Genomic DNA, 21,557 nt, shown 5'->3' with positions numbered 1-21,557 from the left:
ATTGCAAATGCCAGTAAACACTTCCTTCTTCCTCTGATTTTATTATTTTTTTACTTAACTGAACTTTACTTTTGACGAACTTTTTCATCATCTTTTAAAATTTTTTAATCAAGAAGTGGACAGTTTCATACAACATGGCACAGAATGAGAAAATGCTGAAATTTGTAATTTTATTGTAAAATAAATCTCAGAATTGCATTGCATACAACGCCTTGCAAAAGTATTCACACCCCTTGAATTTTTCCACATTTTGTCACGTTACAACCACAAACGTAAAAGTGTTTTATTGATATTTTATGTGATAGTGAAGGGGAAAATGATAAATTATATATATTGAGAAAATCGGGAGAAAATTTGGAAAAGTTCGAGGGGTACAGGAGGAAAACATTTGCACGGCCCTGTACATTGATTATAAATAGTGATCTGAACGTCGTTCCACATTGAATAAGAATGAAGCTAGTCAGTGTTACAAAGGTCTGCGGCTAGCGCGCATGAGAAGTGCATTGTGATGTAAGTTAATACTACATATGAACACAACCCTCACTACTGACAACAGACTGCCAAGTAAAACACATTAGTATGAGTTAGAAGGCCATCATAAGCAGTTTAAAAGATGAAATAGTGTCCCTGAGGTTGACAGTTGCACCAGCAATGTGGCAGACTTAAAGACTTTTATGGACATTTGATCCAGGAGTATATAACGCTCTCTAAGGACGGCGTGCATCAACTTGTTAAAAAGTCATTCATTTATTTACAGTACCGCCAGGGTGTTTGTGCGAAAAGGTTCACATTAATTAACAAACTGGGTGGAGTTAATGGATAAATGAAGCTGTGATCACTCAAGACTTGCTCTGCGTGTGTATGTGTGTGTGTGTGTCCTGTCCCCAGACTCCACTCTCAGCTCTAAGTGTAGTTTAAGCACATGCCATCTCTCATCTTTATTATGGCCCGACTTTAAAAGGGCACACAAAGAGCAATGGAGAGACACTGCCATTACACACCATTACACACACCATCTCTCTCTCTCCCACACTCTCTCTCTCTCTTAAGCTTTTTCTTAAAATTCACCTTTTCATCGACCATGCTGATTTGAACTATATGCATGAAATGGACGAAAAAGAAATACACAAATGGACTTCCCTAATGTGTGAGAGAGTGTGAGCGTGATTGAGTGATGAGCAGACATGCATGAATGTGTGAGGTAAAACAGCACTGTGAGGAACTGCTCGGGGTTTGTAAGAATGCTGCATGACTCTGAGTTCATACTGTGCCTTCAGATCAGGCTCGCAGCTCGTCTGATTAATAACAGGACGCTTCACGTCATTTATCTCCATCATGCGAGCCGTAATGAAAAGCGCGTTTAAGCCGACGCCATTTTGCCCCCGTCTCTTGCCAAAGCGTGACCGTGTGACCCAGTAATTGCATGATGATTTATTCATCAGTTAATGGCTCAGTTAAACCCGACGCTTTTTGTTGAGGGAGAAGGATTTATAGGCCAGTCCTCGGAGCAGGTTCGAACCTCGGTGGAACAAACCCCAGAATGTTCACGTCTTAGCACCGTGCTCTCTTGATTCGGCTGGGCCTTTGCTCGTTTAGACGTGCCAAAATAATATATAAAATCCGAACACAGTCATTGAAGAGATTTCCGAAAAACGTTAAATGGTTAACGTTATATCATATATTATGTTGCTAACAAAGTATTCACAACCCAGTAGGGTTACATGTAATAAATATTTCATGTTTAATATATTTTAAATGAGTTTAAAAAGGGGGAGGAGGAGATAGCAGAAATAATCACGCACACACACACACACACACACAAACACATACACACACACATAGGAAAATATAGCACACATAGAGCAGAAATAATGTTTTTTTTAATGATCAGTAGCTTTGCAATATTTTCTATTGATTCTATTCTTTCTATCTGTCTGTCTGTCTGTCTGTCTATCTGTCTGTCTATCTATCTATCTGTCTATCTATCTATCTATCTGTCTGTCTGTCTATCTGTCTGTCTTTTGTCTATCTGTCTGTCTGTCTATCAATCTGTCTGTTTGTCTATCTATCTATCTATCTATCTGTTTGTCTGTCTGTCTGTCTTTTGTCTATCTGTCTGTCTATTTATCTATCTGTCTGTCTATTTATCTGTTTGTCTGTCTGTCTGTCTGTCTATCTTTCTGTCTATCTTCCTGTTTGTCTGTCTATCTATTTATCTATCTGTCTGTCTGTCTGTTTTTGTCTATCTGTCTGTCTATTTATCTGTTTGTCTGTCTGTCTATCTTTCTGTCTATCTTCCTGTCTGTCTGTCTATCTATTTATCTATCTGTCTGTCTGTCTGTTTTTGTCTATCTGTCTGTCTATTTATCTGTTTGTCTGTCTGTCTATCTTTCTGTCTATCTTCCTGTCTGTCTGTCTATCTATTTATCTATCTGTCTGTCTGTCTGTTTTTGTCTATCTGTCTGTCTATTTACCTGTCTATCTGTCTGTCTATTTATCTATCTGTTTGTCTATCTATCTTTTTGTCTGTCTGTCTGTCTGTTTTTGTCTATCTTTCTGTCTATTTATCTATCTGTCTGTCTGTCTTTTGTCTGTCTGTCTATCTATCTATCTATCTCTGTGTGAGTATGGATATGGTACCTGTAAGCACTGATGATGCACACAGTAATCTGAAAAGGGCATGTACTGTGTTGTTTATTGGCACGATCTTGTCATATTGTGTCACACACTGCCTGGGCAAAAAAAAAAAAAAAAAAAGTCGCACATTCTAAGATTTGATTCAGTCACCATAAATCTTTATTTGCAACACACAATGTGGTGTCCAGTTCATGTGTAAGAATGATTCCTCATGCTCCCAAAGCCACTCTTTCACAATGTGAGTCCTGGAACATAGCCGTGCCATCATGGAAGAAATACTCCTCAGATGTGATAATCTGGTCATTCAGCACACTCAGGTCATCAGCTGACCTCATTTTATTGCCACATAACATTGCTCCGTCCAGACTGGACCAACTGAAGTAACCCCAGATCACAGTCATAACACTGCCGCCAGAGGCTTGTACAGTGGGACTATGCATGATGGGTGCAGCGCTTCATGTGCTTCCCTTCTTACCATCACGCACATATCGTTCTGGGATATGGTTAATCTGGACTCATCAGATCACATGACCTTTTCCTACCGCTCCAAACTTTATATTTGGCAGCTCGCGAGATTCCTTTTCTCGAACGTGCGTTCTTAATAGCCAGATCTGTAGCTGTGGTTTTTACTGTAGTTTTTTTTTTAATTATGCAATGTCACCATCAGCCGGATCAGCACTATCCTTCCAGGTTTTGATAACGTTATGATTTCTTAACCCAGTTCTCATAATTTTAAATCTCCTTAGTTGTTTATTCTCTTTACTCCAATTAATTAGTTTTTTAATTTTATTAATGCAGCCCGAAAATGCTACCCTCCTGAAATGGTGACTTTTTTTAACCAGAGAGTGTATTTCCTAGAGCTTTGTCTGGTAGAGGTTTTGTAAAAATGCAATCGAAATCTGTCGGCAAATGTTTATTTAGCAAAATTGAATTTTTTATAGATTCCATTTTGCAAACCATGAAGTAGCGTAACTAGTTTCATGCCCATTTTGTAATATTAATTGTGACTGTAAATTGATAATTAGATTAGTATAAATAAATAAAAATACAAGTTAGATTCAGAAAATTGATCAGCTTTGATCTTGGAAGGATACAGCTCTTAAGGGAAATGCTGTTCTCCAGCTTTGGGGCTGAAACAGTAATATCACACCAGACTTCATTGCATTGACTGTTTTCCATTAACAGCATCTTCTGCTGTTTTTTTTTTTTTGTTCTTTCATCTTCCTTACATACCAACTCCATACTCTAACACCATGCAAATATCCGCTAAATATCCGTCCCTTAAAAAGGAGGATTTGCTTTTCTGAGCGTCTCCAGGTGTTTCCTTATCTCCTTTTCCTCTCATCATTCTGTGTCTGCGGTCCCGCTGAACTCCGGTCACGCCAACAAACCCTGTCTAGTAAACGCTGACGATGTGATAAGTCCTGATGTCATGGTCAGCTCGGTTTGCAGATTCACACGTCTACGTATCTTTGTGTTTGTGTCTAAGAAAATGTCACCTTCGATTTTCTCATGCATTCATCATTAATACACAGCGCAGCCTATCCTGGGGAGGAGCAGTTAAACAGAGACACCGGTCCCGCATTCGTGTCAAGGCTAATATTCCTTTCTCTAAACGGACAGAACGTTTTGTTGCGGTCTAGCTGAACGTGTGAAGGCAGCGCTTTTATTGCACTCCGTTTCTTTTGCAGACGGACCAGCAGTACGCCAACAGCGTCGCTGACAACCTCAAGCGCCTGTAAGTACTCGATTCCTTTTAGTTTGCCTTTTTTATTGTTAGTCATTGCTTGTTATTTTTGTGCATGTGTGTGCATGTGTGTGTGTTTGTGTAGTTTCCCTTTTGGTGCCTCAGGAGTGTGCACACTTACAAAACAAGGACCATGTGACTTCAGCCTCCTCTTTGGGGCCTTAGTGGAAACGAGTGCCGAAAACAAGGAAGGATAACGAGAGAAAGAAGGAAAGGGTGTACTGAGAGACCATCTCTCCCAAACCAATTTCTCTCTCTATGTTAGGAAACTGCTTATTCCTGGCATAATAGCCAGGAATGGGTGGGTGTGTGTGTGTGTGTGTGTGTGTGTGTGAGTGTGTGTGAGGGGTGGGGGCTGTATTTTGTATCTGTGTGTGTCATTTTCTCACACCGTGCATGGCATATTTGTAGGATTATGCATTTAGAATTTTCCAGATGTGACTACATCTGTGTGTGAACAGAAAACCTGATACGACAAATACACTCACACTTACACACACACACACACACACACACACACACACACACACACACACACACACACACACATCGATTACTGCATTTTATAGTATTCGGTAGCATAGTGTCTGCTTTGGGGAAAATCATTACTTACGTTTTTTAGCTGTCTTGTTATTGCAGCAGCTGTGTGTGTGTGTGTGTGTGTGTGTATATAAAATCTGCACTCCTTCTATAGTAGAAAGTGTGTTTTTTGTTTGCCATAGCACCGAATTCTTCATTTTGATTGGTCAGAAGGTGTTGATTAATGTTCTAGAACAGCAGCTGACTCACAGTTAGTGCCAGTTACAATCCAAACACACGGCTTGTATTAATGTGCTTGTTGCTATAGCAACAGCATGCACGTCGACCTGTGTAGAACATTCTCCATACAAAGAAATAAACACATATCATGTTGTTTATATACTCTAGTAGTGTTTATGTGCTGGGATTTCTACGACCCACATCATGTATAATATATTTCAAGAGGCCACTTTATTAGGAACGTTTCCATCTTTATGTATGTATGTACACCGATCATTAAGGCGACCGAACAATGCTGATTTTGATCAGGAAACTTGTGACTGGAACATGGGCGTCCAAGGCTCACCCAGCCCATTCGGTCCGATCCCACAGCCAATGCAGCACAGATCAGCAAAAAACCCTCAGTGCTGCCCACGATAAGATAGACACCAGAACACCCAGTGCACCACAGCCTGCTGCATACAGGAGCCAGCTGGCAAAGAACCCAAGGCTGCCTCCAAACTCTCCAAAATCCAATCCAGAAGCCATGGGACGCCCAGAACAAACAGAAATCCAATCTTTAGATACCCCCCCCCCCCACCCCCCCACCCCCAAACCTCCCCACCCCCATGACCCCTAGTTTACACAGCACAATCCGAACCGGCTAGTTTTAATGTTATGGCTGATCAGTGTTTGTGCAGAAGCATGAGTGTGTTTAGTGTTTCTCGAATTGGCCACATGTGCATGTTTGTGACTGTGTGTGTGTGTGTGTGTGTGTGTGAGTGAGAGAGAGAGACTAAGAACATGCTCAAATATTTTGATAGAGCTGTTTATATCTGTAGCTAACCATCCATTACTATTACTGTCTATACACACACACACACACACACACACACGTTTTTTTCCCCTCTGTGATTTATTTAATGCACTGCTCCATCATTATAGCTTCATTTCACTTTCCTCTATTAGTCACTGCGTCATCGTTTCCCATCTTTTTCTGCCCCTCCTGTTTCTCTCTCTCTCTCTCTCTCTCTCTCTTTCCTAATATTTCTCAATCTCATTCCATTTCAGGCTTTGTGAGGAAGCCTGTCATTATTCAGTGCTGCCAAAGCGAGCTCTTTTATAAGGCGTAATGCGAAACACAATCAACATAAAAACGGTAATAAAATAAAACTATAACAAAACACACAATCGAATATGTCTTTTCTTCTTCTGTCAGATTTCCAGCAGAAATCCAGTCAGGCTTGTTGGAGATCATCTCTCCATCTGTCCACTTCTATCCAGACTTCTCCCACCTCAAGGAATCGTTTGGTGACCCTAAAGAACGAGTCAGGTAATAAAACCGAAGTGTGTTTATGTTGGCGTGTGTGTGTGAGTGCGTGTGTGTGTGTGTGTGTGTGTGAGTGAGTGAGTGAGTGGGTGAGTGGGTGGGTGAGTAAGTGCATTTTCAGGTCTCTGGGTTTTGTCCTTGTCTGAGTCAGTGACAAGAACAGGTGCTACCTGCTTTGCCATTTGATTTAATGCCCCAGTGCACACCGGACCGCGTTACTGGTCATTGATATACACACACACACACACAAACTCTCTCTCTCTCTCTCTCTCTCTCTCTCTCTCTCCATTCTCTCACACACAGACACGGCAGATTTACAGAGAGCAGAGAGGCGAAGCCAATCGAAGAGCTTACTGAACCATAGTAACCTCTATCGCTCTCTAGTGCTCCACTCTGTGCACATGTAAAAACACACACAAATACATAGTCTTTATACAAGGGGCGTTCAAGTAAAACAGGGACTTTTGCAGAACAACAGAGCACAGAACAGTTATGAGATTGTATTTATTTCTCTGTATAATCCCCTGCTACACTAATGCACTTACCTCAGTGTTTGACTAGTGCTCGGATAGCATGAAGATAGAAAGATTTCTCAGTACACCGGTGCCATGATCAGACTGCCTGTTTTCATGTCTGAAACGCCGGCCTCCCAGGAACTCCTTTAATGTCCCAAACATATGGAATTGGCTTGGAGCCAGGTCAGGACTGTACGGGGGATGTGGCTATAACTTCCAGCCGAGTTCATGTAATGTGCAAGTGGTGTTGGTGATTGATTGTGAATGATAATTCTCACAGACAGAACCGTCTCTCCAACAAGTTAGTCAAAAGTTATCTGTCGAATTTCAGGGATAAGGCTCAATGTTCGCCACTCAGTCGGGATCGTCCTTTTACGGACGTACGACCGTCTTTAAAATGTTCAAATGTTTTACTACGGCTAAAGAGACTCATCACAGTACTGTGTTTGAGGACTTCTGTACATGTCAATCAGGTTTACACCTTCATGGTGATTCATGGTTTGACTTGAACGCCCTTCGTAAATACATCATTTTTTTTGTTCATCAAACAATGAACAAGGTAAACACGAGAAATCAAAAAGAAGAAATCCGAATGATAGGATCCATCCTCATAAGTGTAATTTAATATTTTAATAAGCATGTTTATTTGGTTTAAATAGATTTACTGTTTTGGATTTTCCCCCAATTTTCTCTCTTATTTAGTTGTGGCCAATCCCTCCCCGGCACTAGGGGGCTCCCACATTAAGGCTGCTACTACCACTCAGTCAGGAGGGCCAAAGACTTTCACGTGTTTCCTCCAAACCACGTGACGCCAGCTGACCGCATTTTTCTGAACTCACGCACTGTTGGGGACGGCGTAACACACTCGGAGGACAGCGCTATCCACTCCTTCCGCTTGCATGAGCTCCTAATTGGCTGTAGAGCTGTGATTAATGTGCCTCTCATCCCTCCCCTCTGAGAGAGCTCGGCCAATCAGCTCTCTTTAGACCTCCAGCTGCGAGAGGTTACAGCATCACCTTGGAATCGAACTCGCGATCTCCAGATCATAGGACAAGCACGTTACCACTGCGCCACTCGGAGGCACTGGAACTAAGACTCACAAACATGTTCCAGCATGACCATCCCCCTGCACACAAAGCGAGTTCCATGAAGGCATGGTTTGCCAAGTTTAATTTTGGAAGAACTTAAATGTCCTGCATAGCGTCCTGACCCCAACCCCACTGATCCCATTTTAGATGGATTGGAACGTTGAATTGCATGTCAGTCGTACCTTACTAATACCCTTGTGGCTGAGTGATCACATGTTCCCACAGCCTGAAAATCCTTAATAGGAGCATCATAGGGACAGCCAACGTCATGGTTTTAGAATGGCAACAAATGAGTGCCATGGTTAGATGTTTAGTAATTGAGAGTATGTATGTACGAGTAGGAAGCATTAATTGCAGTACATACTTTTATATCGAAAAGAAAGATGCAGTAATGGTATCCAACAGCATGTTGAATGTGCACTGCTGCTTAGGTTAAACAGGGTGTTGTTTTACTCCAGACGTGTGTGACACGTGTGCCAGTGACACTATAAAGCACACAATCTAAAAAAGCACAACACGAGCGTTAGCTAAGCATGCTCCTCAGTAGCAGTGCATCTTCTGGCATCAGTTCGAATTCAAATTTTCTATCTGTCCCAAAGTGTAGGAGTGAAAAACTTATTGGGTTACACAAGCTCGGTATGGCAGGGATTATAAACGTTAAGGCTTTCAGCACATACACACACACACATGGACGCATTTCTCATATTCACGATTCTTGCCAGGCAATTTCTAATTTTTTTATTTTTTTTCATATTTAAAAAATATGGTGCCAGATAGAGACACATATTTCTGGATCAGACGAACACGCACACGCGCGCACACACACACCAGGCCAACGAATTCAGTCAAGAGAGCGTGATGAGGAAATCAATCTTTGATTGGCCAAACGGCCCAATCAGTCAGCCATCAAGCAGACAGACAGATCAATAGCGAATCAGCAAGACAGGAGAGAATCCATTCTACATAAGCACACGCCGTGTTTTTCGCCTCGCACTGCTTCAGGACTTAACGCCACCTGCTTGCTATTGAGTTTGAACGCAGATTCTGTATCGATCGTGCCGGGTATTTCTCCTTATCTTCATTTAGAGCAATTTAGAAAAGTAAAAACACAGGAGTTGTATCTTTTTTGGTTTGGACTCCACTGTATAGCTTAGTAACATACGCTATATGGCTAAAAGTCTGTAGACAACTGATCATCACATTCATATACAGTATGATAGACAATGTGCTCTGTACAGTGGCCTGGCATTAAACCTTGATGAACTGTAATGCAGAATTTTTTCCAGGCCTCCTCGAACAGCTGAGCAAAAAGCCTTTTAGGATAGTTTCACAGAAAAGGGGGAATAAATCTGGAACAGAAGGATACATAAGGGTGTGATACTGTATACATTATATGGACAAAAGTATTTGGACAAACCTGTTAATTATTGTGAAGGTCAATCTTAATGCTTCGGGACTCCAAGACATCTTGGACAAAGCTATGCTTCCAACTTTGTGCCAACAGTTTGGGGAAGTCCCTTTTCTATTCCAACATGACCATGCCCAAGTAGTGCACAAAGCAAGATCTACAGTATAAAGACATGGTTTGATGAGTTTACTGTGGAAGAACTTGACTGGCCCACACAGAGCCCCGACGTCCACCCCATTGGGATGTACTGAAACGAAGACTCTCGTTCTCGCCAGACCTCCTCGTCCAACATCGGTGCCTGGCCTCATAAATGCTCTACACAATGAATGGGCACGAATTCCCACAGGAGCACTCCATATCTTGTGGGCAGCCTTCCAGGAAGAGTGGAATCTGTTATAGCTGCAAAAGTGGGACCAACTCCATATTGAAGTGTATGTATTTGGATGGAATGTCATTGCAGGCCAAATAGAGTAAATCTTCCAGAAATCCGGTGTCCAAAAATCTTTACCTAAATAGCTTACATTTTTACAATGATTATACTTTTTTATTGTTATTTGTTTACTAAAAGCTTTTTGTTAAGGTAGAAACCTCATATTCCATACACTAGATGCGCTTTAATGAATGAATATTCCAATAATAATAATAATAATAATAATAATAATAAATAGTTCAATCAGACTAGCCAGATGCGGCCTGATCAGGTTAAATTTTTTATCAGAATGGGGGGGGGGGGGATGTTTACAGAAAGATATGTTACTCTGGTGGGCGTGGCTTAACAGTAACTCATTTACGATCACAGTTATGATTGTATCATGATAGTTTGTACAAGTACAGTATGAACAACTGCATTATCTGGGGGGTATCAGAACACACTTTGGGGAAGCTTTGATACCTGTGTTAACTTAAAACCCAAGCGTCACAGATATGTGTTATATATATATTAGCATGTACAGTATATATATGTTGGGGGTTTTCGGATATGTCAGGTAGAACGAAAGTTTTCTTTTATAACATGTAAAGGAATATAAGGAATGTTGTGGGGAAAATGTCAAACAACCAAAAACAACCATAAAAACCCATAATCATGTTTATCCCTATTTTTTTCCTGTTAATTTTTGCTTTGCCTATGTGACCATTTTTATTTATTTTTACATTTTTTTAGTTTGTTGAAAATATTTTAAATTCAGTTCATCGTTTTGCCTAGGTTGTGCTTAAAAAGGATATTCACTTTATACTGCACATACTGTATATTAACATAAAAATGCATGACCCTTATAGTAAGCTGTAAATGTAAGCAGTGTGTATTAAATATCTTACATACCATGCACACATTATGATTGTGTTACACTGATGAGACAAATTCCTTTGCTTTTCCAATCCAGGCACTTGTAAGTGCTTTTGTTTGATGTCTGTGATGTAAACGCTATAGAAAATGCTCTGATTCTTTCTTCAGTTTAAAAAGCAAACCCTGGAACCAGGATATTATACTTTAGCACGTGTGGTAGCGGCCAGAATACAGTATGCGTAACCTTCTCTTTAATTCAGATGTTCAGCTTTGTTTTTTCTATTATTATTATTATTATTATTATTATTATGTTTAGAATCACAGTAGAGTGTAGAGTAGAGTAAGCAGATCAGGCTAGTGTAGTGATTTAGCGTGTCTCTCTTTAAAATTACAGCGCTCAATAAAATTTCAGACCCATAGTTATTGTAGTGATCTGCAACTACATGTGCTTTTATGCACGCGTGTGTGTGTGTGTATGTATGTATGTATGTATGTATGTATGTGTGTGTGTGTATGTGTGTGTGTGTGTGTGTGTGTGTGTCTGAATCATTGCCCAGCTTTGCACAGTAAGCTGACTGATTGATACACTCCCTAGAGAGCTTGTTTTGCTATAAATGCATGATTGCTGGTAAATGTGTGCAGATGCCAATGCTCTGTTGCCCAATCAACTTTCATATTTGATTTAATGTCGTATTCGTCCGCTCGACTGAACTGACTTAAAATATAACTTTGTATTTATTATTAAGATTTAGTTGTTTGTCACATGTACACTACAGCATAGTAAAATATGGGAAGCTGGGGTCAGATGGCAACCCTGGAGTAGAAAGGGTTATTAAGAGCCTTGGTTAGTAATCCAGTACCTTAACTGTTTGAGCCACCCTTTTCCTACATTTCCTTTTATTGTTGACTAAATATAGAACTTCACCATTATTAACTTACATTCATCCATCCGACTAGGAACCGCTGTAGTTCACTAGGGGCCGTGAAGGCCGATGGTGATTACCATGGTATTTATTCCCGTTTTTACGAATGTGGTAAAACCTCCGGTCAACATTCACAAACTACAGTCCGTGTCATGGGGCGAAGCGGAACGAGGTGAATCCAAGTGCAGATGAATAACAGCAACTTATCAGCAAACTTAATGGGCATGAGGTGAGACGACGTAGCTGGGACACTACGGGATTTATCCGTTGCATCGTAGAGGGGAGCAAGAGCTTAACAGCGCAAGGATTGACAATCTTGGTTATGGTGAAGGGGCCGATGTAATGAGGGGAAAGCTTGCGAGAGCATCACTCTCTGCCCTATCCTGTATTTGGGGTCCTGAGAGCATCTACAGTCTGCTTGTTTCTTGTAAGCTCTGCTTTGTCGTAGGAGCGTTTTCCTGGCTTGAGACCAGGTCCTCCTGCAGTGGCGAATGAAGGCATGGACAGAAGGGACGCGGACCTTCTCTTCTTGAGAGGGGAACAAGGGTGGTTGGTAACCCAGGCAGCACTGGAAAGGAGACAACCCGGTAGAAGAAGAGACTAGGGAGTTGTGGGTATATTCAACCCAGGGCAGGAATCTGCTCCACGAGGCGACATTCCGGGAGGTCATGCACCTCAGAGCGACCTCGAGGGCCTGGTTCTTCCTCTCCATCTGCCAATTGGATTGTGGGTGAAATCCTGATGACAGACTTGGGGTGACTTAGATGAGCTTACAGAATGCCTTCTAGAACTGAGAGGTGAATTGTGGGCCACGATCAGAGACAATGTCCTTGGGAAGGCCATGGAGCTTGAAAACATGGAGAATCAGGAGTTGCGCTGTCTCCTTTGCGGACAGAAGTTTTGACAGGCGGATGAAGTGAGCTGCCTTGGAGAACCGGTCAACTACAGTCATGATACAGATGTGGCCGTCGAAGATGGGTAGTCTTAAAACAAAATCTAGTGAAATGTCAGACCATGGGTGGGATGGAATTGGTAACGGTCTGAGAAAACCTGCAGGGGCAGTGTTGGCATGCTTGAACCTTAAACAGACGTCACATGCTGCCACAAATAAAATCCTCCTTCCACCAAAAACGCTGTTGGATTCGAGTCAGGGTGCGAATAGCACCAGGATGGCAGGAGAGCTTGGAGCTGTGCTCCCATTGCAGAACCTGAGATCATAGGGTACGGGGTACAATGAGGCGATTTGTGGGTACGTTACTGGGCCCTGGTTCGTGGGACAGGGCCTGCTTGACCTTGTTTTCTATATCTAACTCGGCAGCTGCGAGGAAGGGAGGATAGTGTTACAGGCAGTGGGACCTTGGGTAGACGGAAACTGCCTGGAAAGGGCATCAGGTTTGGAGTTCTTGGACCCTGGGCGATAGGAAAGGGTGAGGTTAAACCTGGCGAAGAAAAGCGACCACCGTGCCTGGCGAAAGTTAAGCCTCTTGGCACCTCGTAGGTACTCAAGGTTCTTGTGGTCGGTCCAAACCAGGAACAGGACCTCCGATCCCTCTAACCAATGTCTTCATTCCTCCAGGACCAGCTTGATAGCTAGGAGCTCTCAGTCACCGATGCCATAGTTTTCCTCGGCAGGGGTTAAGCGGTGTGAAAAGAAGGAACAGGGATGCAGCTTATTGTCGTGAGCGGACCTCTGGGAGAGTACGCCTCCTACCCCAGTGCTGGAAGCATCAACCTCGACAACAAACTGACTGGCGTGATGAGGATAGGGGATGACGTGAACCGTTTCTTGAGCTCCAAGAAGGCTTTCTCGGTTTCCTGATTCCAACAAAACGGTGTCTTGAGAGAGGTCAGGGTTGTTTAAGGAGCGGCGATGGAGCTGTGGACGCGGATCGGCAGGTGCCTGGATCTCCTTCATGGGTAGGAGGGGCGGGGAGACATGGTTCATTGTTGTATGTGGGAGGCCCTGCTTGACGTTGGAAAGAGTTGCCCGTTGGAGCTGGGTCGTGATGTCAGCAAGGTCTTGCTTGGTGTTGAGCAGCTCCTGCTGGTGAACTTTGAAAAGTGCGGCTAGACTCTTTAGCGCCGATCTCATGCAGTCAACATCTGCTGGATCCAGAAATATCGGTCGAGAAATATGCCAAGTTCCTTGCTTTACGTAGATTCGTAGATATGTTATCACAAGTACCCAAACCATGGATATCCAGGGTGTTGTTCATCATAGCAGTTCTTGTCAAGCCTTGACATTTCATAGCAAATTGTGAGATATACAGTAGGTGGTACCTAGGTATGTGAATAATGTACATTTTTAAACATTTCTTGATTAATATAAGCACATTATACCATTTACTATCATAAATGGGTATATTATTATAACTACATAGTAACTAATTTGTAAATTATTTAAAGCAAGTGAATCAAAAATCAAGCAACAGTCAAGACCAGAGGTCAGAACAATCTGGCACGCTCAAGCCATGGGCTACTTTAGGTACTTTTTTAACTACACAAGAAGATTGGACGGTGAATTTGTTGACCAATTTGAATGACAAAAAAATGGGATATTTGCGAATACTTATGTAAATGAGTCTTTGATTATTGATAAATTTGCAACAAAGACAGCTTTGCCATTATAAACGATTGTTCAATGATTGTACAAGTCATCCTTTTTAAATCTTCTGTATTAAAGTAAATAGGAAAATAAATATGGAAAAGTTTAATGATACCAATGTTTTTCAAACCCACTGTATGTCCATGTTGCATTTCCTAACCCAGTGTAAGGCATGGTGCTTGTGGTATACTAACAAGTGAGTGAAATATTAGTGTGTGAGAAACACAATGCCTTGTATTTGAAAGAGATGATTGAAACAATATTTTAATGTATGTATGTGTGACTTACAGCGAACAAACGTGTGTTTGTCCATGTATAGGTAAACAACTTAATATGTTCTCCAAATGCACAAGAACCGCATGATTACTACACAATCGCTCATTGTGCTCATCTGTAAGCCGGACGCGTATGTTTTTAATCATGGGCTTGCTCACACTCTTTTTTTAAACCCTTCTCTTCGTTCTGGTCCTCCAGATGGCGAACCAAGCAGAACTTGGATTACTGCTTCTTGATGATGTACGCCCAATCCAAAGGCACTTACTATGTGCAGGTAAGCCGTTTTTTCCACACGCTCCTGGTTCTTTTCTATGTGTTCTTGCCCGTGCTTGTGCGCAGATGTGCGTGTAGGGAAAAGTAAATGGCCGGGGAGTGTTGTTGATCTTGGAATATCGAGGATCTATAGCTCGCTTCAAAGACCAACAAAGAGCTCAGTCCTCTTGAATGCAGTCTGACTGCAGTGTTATTATATGAAGCGTAACAGATGGATGTGCTGAATGTGCTGTGCGGCACACATGCTGAACAAAATAGCTGCTGAAGAGCTAACTCCCCCTCCTCTTCATCGAAAGGAAGGCAGCTGGTGCGTGCGTGCGTGCGTGCGTCTGGACGTTTGTGTGTGTGTGTGTGCGTGCGTAAATTGAACAGGAAGCTTGTTTACTGGTACGGTTTCATTACATGTGACACAGCAGTCTTTACTTTCTGTCCTGTAGGAAGTCTAACTCTGTCACTAGCACACTGGGCATATAACCCATGCTTGAGAAACTGCACTTCATTACAGTACCGAAGTATTATTTTGGTGTATGCACACTTAGCATGAGCGGTATAGAATTAAATTTACAATAATTTTTTTTCCACGATTACAAATCATTACAATCTAATTCAGCCAATGTCTTTATGCTTTACACTCACTCACTCATCATCTATACCGCTTAATTCTGTATACAGGGTCACGGGGGGCCTGAAGCCTATCACAGGAGACATAGGCCATGAGACAGGGGACACCCTAGACAGGGTGCCAGTCCATCACAGGGCACACAAATACACTACGGACAATTTTGGAACGTCAATTATCCTAATCTGCAGGTCCTTGGAGTGTGGGAGGAAACTGGAAACCCACCAAGCATGGGGAGAGCATGCAAACTTCATGCACACAGGGGTGGGAATTAAACCTGACCGGGACCCTGGAGGTGTATTTTGGAGTCCTTTACAGTACAGTTCAATTTACTAGCATAACCTTGTTGCATTTTTTTTTATTATTATTATTATATCTATTAGTTTCATTTCTGGTTTCTGTATAGATTTTTTTCTGGCCCAGAAAATCAATGTTGTGAAAAAGTATTTGCCCCCATCCTGGTTTGTCATACTTAAATGATTGAGATAATCAAACTAATTTTAATATTGCAAAAAATAACCAGAGTAAATACAAAATGCATTTTTTTAACTGATGATTTCATTCATACCTTCATGTCTATACCTACCTGGCTCTATGTCAAAAAGTAATTGCCCCTCCTCCTAAATCATGAATGAACTGTGATTAACTACATTTTTGGGAAAACTGAGTTAAATTTCACATGCTATACCCAGGCCTGATGACTACCATACCTGAAGTTACTTAAACAGAACCTGCTTGCCAAAGTGAAACAAGCTAAAAAACCGTGACACATGATGCTGCGAGCTAAAGAAATTCAAGAGCAGATTAAAATAATTTACATGTATCAGTCTGGAAAGGGTTACAAAGCCATTTCTAAGCCTTTAGTAGTCCAGCGAACCACAGTGATAGCCAGTTATCCACAAATTGGAGAAAACTTGGAACAGTGGTAAACCTTCCCAGATGTGGCCAGCCTCCTAAAATTACTCCAAGAGCACAACAACGACTCATCCAGGAGCTTATGAAAGAACACAGAACAACATCTAAAGAACTGCAGGCCTCACCTGGCTCAGTAAAGAGTCAACAAGACTTTTGGGCAAATATTCTGTTGACTGATAAGATAACAAAAGTTGAACTTTTTGGAAGGTGTGTGTCCAGTTACATTGGTTATTTATTAGACTTACTGTAGGGGCAATTACTTTTTCTCATAGGGCCCGGTTTGTATCTTTGTGTAATATTAAAATTAGTTTGATGATCTGAATCGTTGATGTGACAAATGTGCCAAAGAAAAAAATCAGAAAAGGAGCGAATACTTTTTCACAGCAGTGTAAACAGCTTGAACAGATCAGCTCAGTGCTGCTTATTGTATTAAGCAGCATCATGAAGGAAAGTGGAGTTTCACCAGTAGACTCGAGTCATTTTGGAAGAGGAGCTCATCAGTGAATTTATGTCCATTGTAGTTCACCTCATCGGCAGCTGGGAGCTCTGAAAATGACAAACAGCTCCTTAAAATACTCATAATCTAGTGGATTAAAGGATCTGTTTTGATATGTGCTTCTGTCAGACACAGGCATGCTGATAATAAGTAAAGATGATGGATGATATTTATGGTATGCAGATGATTTGACTGGAACACACACACACACACACAGAGTTGGAGAATGTTGAAAGTCCTCTGTAACTGTTTCCTGTGTATTTCCTCAGGAAGTTGGGAATCTGATGCGTCAGATGCGAACAGAACAGATGTGAACACACCCCATTTTTAGCTCTTATGTAAACGTGCTGTGTAGTTACGGCATCCTCACAAAGATTTGTTGTTTTTTTATGACTCTCCCACTTTTACTAAGAATGAATTTCTGAGTGAATTCCGATAAGGCAAGAGAGGGAATGAAGCTCAATATGAGTAAAATTAAAGAAGATGGTGTTACGAATCATGTAAGGGTTTAATATGACCAGCAGCTACAATATAAAAATATATATATATTTTCAAAGAACAACAGCATAACATAAGTAATAATAACAACAAAAAGATTAAATCATGCAAAAAAAAAGTTTGGAAAAGAAAGTAAAATAGAGTTCATAAGAGTTTTGTGAATTAAAGCTAAGGAAATCGTATAAAATAAAGTTCAAATACATGGGAGAGTAAAAAATTATCCGAACTCTTTTTTATTAAAAGACAATATATTTTTTTTACATAATCATAATCATGATTTTGGTTTTCAAAACAATTTGTCCATCAAGCCTTCGTATTCCCTCGTTAAACAATGTTTTAGGATGCGCTGTGAGCCATGAATGCACCGCTGTCCTCACTTCTTCATCAAAAGTGAATCTTTGTCCTCGTAGGGCTGCTTTCAGGGAACCAAACATATTAATGTCTGATGGAGCAAGATCAGAACTATATGGAGGATGCTTTAACATCTCAAAACTAAGTTTTTGCTAAGTGTCGACAGTGTGGGAGTTGCGAAGTGTGCGCAAGTCCATTGTCATGCAAGACCACAACGCCCTCTGCATTTAATCCGATGTTTAGGCTTAGGCTCTTCAATAAGCGTCTCACTGGAACGAGCACTGTTGCCTGCTGAACCTTCCTCCTGATAATGTTCCAATACTGGCTCTGGAGAATCCCAGAAGGATGCAAGCAATGTTGACTTTTGAACTTTTTCTTGCTTGGCAAATGAGGATGTTTCCGTTCCATTCTCTGCCGTTTACTCACAGGCTGATGGACTGTAGTGATGAATCCATGTTCTCTTGGTATCTTTCCTTAGAGTACATTTTGTTTGCAGATATCTAAACACTTCTGTTTATGCTCTTCTGTGAGTTGTTTCGACACCAGGTACACCCTCAGACCACAAAGAAACAAAATTACTGCACGCTGCTCTTCTTTTGTGCAAACCACAAGTAGGGTGTCCTATTTACAGTAGATAGCACAATGCTGAAGGGTCAACACTGGGCCAACGGAATTGCATACGTTGGCACGACGTTGGTTCAGTTGGTAATGGCAAGGTTGAAAATCGAAAATTAAATTAGACCCAGATAGCACACCGTGATAGGCCAACTTTATTTCATTCAAATGATTTATAAGAAAAATTAAATCTGAAAAAGTATATGAAATATATAAATATGTTTAAAAAGTGTATAAAACATGATTAGAGCTGTATGGACTATAGTTGCCTGTCTGATACCAAGTCTTGTCAACTTTGTTTGCATTGCGTCTGTAGTACTGGATCTTTAAGATCCCATATTGTACTACTTAACAAATAGTTCTCAGAGCTCCCCCAATAGGGGTCTGTTAATTCTCCAACTGAAATACAACTCTCACTCTGTTTCACTCCTCCTTCTGATCACGCTGTTTCCCTGTGTATGTAAATGAGCTACTGCTGAGCCACATTCTACCAGAGAACTGCTGGGGAGGGTGTCTTCTTTTATGAGGTCACATTAGGGGGAAAAACAAAAACAATTTCTCTTGTTTTTAAGCCCTGGAGAGTACAAAAACTAAAAAAATATCTAAAAATGACTAAAGATCATTTTACACAAAATGCCACTTTATTTATTATAGAAATTAATCGATACAACTATTTTCTAAGTAAAAGTCTAATATCAGATTTATAAAATCTTTCCTTAAAGACCGTGAAAGCATTGCTAGACAGGATGAAAAATCTTTCTCTTGTGGTTACCCGAGCCAAAACCCAGGAAGCCGTGTGTCACAGTGCCGTCCATGAACTTGCATGATGTCAGTCCAAGACAAAACACGGATTAATTAAAACTACAACGTTTACAGCGTTGAAGATGCACATGCATGATGACACCGATTCCCCTGGTTGCCATCTGGTATTCATCACACAGAGTGTTAATTGCTCCATAAGCTGGTGGTTACAACTGCAGTAAACATATGGCTCATGTTCAAAGATGGCAGCAAATCGGGGGTAACATCCTGTTTTTGTTCTTTTGTTCATCCCTCCATTACCTCATCTTTCTCTCCAGAACCATGCTCGGCTCCCGTTGGGTCTGTTATTGTCTCTCCCAGGCTTTTGTCTGGTGTTTAAATAGCTTTGTGTGTGTGTGTGTGGAAATGTCTGACTTACAAATAACATCTAAGCAATTAGGCATCACAAGGCCAGCCTAAGGATGGGGAGACAAATGCGCACGTAACAGATATATTTTAAATAACCAGATAATAAGTCTGTTTTTTTTGTTCAGTGAACTGGGTTCTCTCTAACGTGTAGCACTCCGTTCTGTCGTTCTTTTATTTCAGCTAGAGGATGACATTGTGGCTCGGCCGAATTACTTCACCACTATGAAGAACTTTGCTCTCCAGCAGCCTTCGGAGGATTGGATGATCCTCGAATTCTCCCAACTGGGATTTATTGGTAAGTCTGAACCAAACTCAGCCAAGCTAAAGTTTAAAAGGGCATATTCTTTGAAAATGGGCTTTTCTTGTATTTCATTCTTATGAATGTTACTCTGTAGTTGCTTTTCACTAGAAAAAAAAAGCCTGTGTGAAATAAGTACATTTGAGATTGAACAATAATGAAAACTCTGTGTATAATACAAAAGTCACAAATGCACAGAATTTATCTTTAGTCCTATTCCGATTGGAATAGTTTGGTCTGGGAGTGTTGGGTAATGCAATTATGACCACAGCGCCTCTGGGATGTTAGTAATTTGTATACTGTATGTGCATGCATCTGGAACGATTCTGCTGTGGTGTACGTGCCTAGTAGGAAAAAAACAACTTAAAGTTATTTTGCGTATATTATTCTGTCCAAATGGACATGGGGGTGCAGATTCCATTATATCCTACTGGAAAAGAATTTATGCAGAGTCTTAAAAATGCAGAACAATAAATTATAGGCACCATTTATAATGACGTATCAGATAATTGATGGTTCTTATACAGTAGTTTTACCAAAGTTAGTTGTACACGTAACATCTACATGCATTTTATGGTCATGTGACTTAGTGTTCAAGCTAAACTTATGTAGCCGTCTGGAAGAAACTGGACTCCTTTCTTTTTTAGGTAGATACGTTTCACTACTCATCCAAGTGGTTTTTTCAGTCTGAGGGAAGTTGGTTTGTTCCTCATATTTGAGTCCTCCAAGGATACTCCGCTGTCTGAAAAGGCTTGTTAGCCATTACATTTACATTTTAGGCATTTGGCAGACGCCCTTATCCAGAGCAATATCAACTAGATATCAACTATCTCATTATCAACTGTCTGGGCCAGGGGTAGCTCAGTGGTTAGGGCATTGGACTACGGTTCAGAAGATCCCAGGTTCAAACCCCACAACCACCAAGTTGCCACTGTTGGGCCCTTGAGCAAGGCCCTTAACCCTCAATTGCTCAGATGTATAATGAGATAAAAATGTAAGTCGCTCTGGATAAGAGCGTCTGCCAAATGCCTAAATGTAAATGTAAATGTAACTGTCTGAGCAGTTGAGGGTTAAGGGTCTTGAACCTGGGACCTTTCAAACTGTAGTTCAACGTGGCAGTGGTTAGCACTGTTGTATTGCACCTCCAGGGTCAAGAATCGACTCCCGTCTTGGGTCTGTTTGCATGTTCTCTCCGTGCTTGATGGGTTCCCTCCGGGTCCTCTGGTTTCCTCCAACAGTCCAAGCAGATTGGTGTTCACAAATTGCCCGTATTGTGTGAGTGTGCATGGAAGTGAGTGAGTGAATGCGCAAAAAAAGTATGCAAAAAATTAACTCGTAAAGACACGCCATCTGTGGCTGCAAACAACATACAGCAGTTCATAGACTATATCTCAAATCACATACAACTATCAACTAGGGGCAATGGTTGCTCAATGGTTAAGGTGTATTTACTGGTTAGAATGGTCCCAGGTTTAAACCATGTAGCCACTTCACAACAGTCAGGCTGTACAACTATGGTCTACTCCTATCAGAAAACAGCATCAGAACAGGAATTTGAGGCTAATATGGGCACAGGCTCAACTAAACTTGCCAGATAGTAAATAATATTGATGCTACTCTTCTATATTCTTAGACGTTGGCAGCGTGTTTTCCTTTACAGCAATGCTTGCTATACTGTACGTACATTCCCTTATAGTGCGTGACTAGTGTGATGTACTACAGTCAGCCTGTTATTCTCAGAATGAGTAAAAATAATCAATATTTGCGTCA

General features: G+C 41.1%; 1 protein-coding gene across 1 annotated transcript in view; it reads left to right on the top strand.

Annotated features, from left to right (window-relative positions):
* Positions 1-21,557, top strand: part of mgat4b (alpha-1,3-mannosyl-glycoprotein 4-beta-N-acetylglucosaminyltransferase B) — a 157,624-nt gene that overhangs the window by 100,217 nt on the left and 35,850 nt on the right. Inside the window, exons 5-8 of the mRNA XM_053505478.1 lie at positions 4,329-4,375; positions 6,342-6,455; positions 14,751-14,826; positions 19,670-19,784. Coding sequence (XP_053361453.1) covers positions 4,329-4,375; positions 6,342-6,455; positions 14,751-14,826; positions 19,670-19,784 — 352 coding nt within the window. The remainder of the gene's footprint in view (positions 1-4,328; positions 4,376-6,341; positions 6,456-14,750; positions 14,827-19,669; positions 19,785-21,557) is intronic.

Source organism: Clarias gariepinus, chromosome 10, assembly GCF_024256425.1.
Source record: "Clarias gariepinus isolate MV-2021 ecotype Netherlands chromosome 10, CGAR_prim_01v2, whole genome shotgun sequence".
Lineage (NCBI taxonomy): Eukaryota > Metazoa > Chordata > Actinopteri > Siluriformes > Clariidae > Clarias > Clarias gariepinus.
This window is presented reverse-complemented; position numbering and strand designations above follow the sequence as displayed.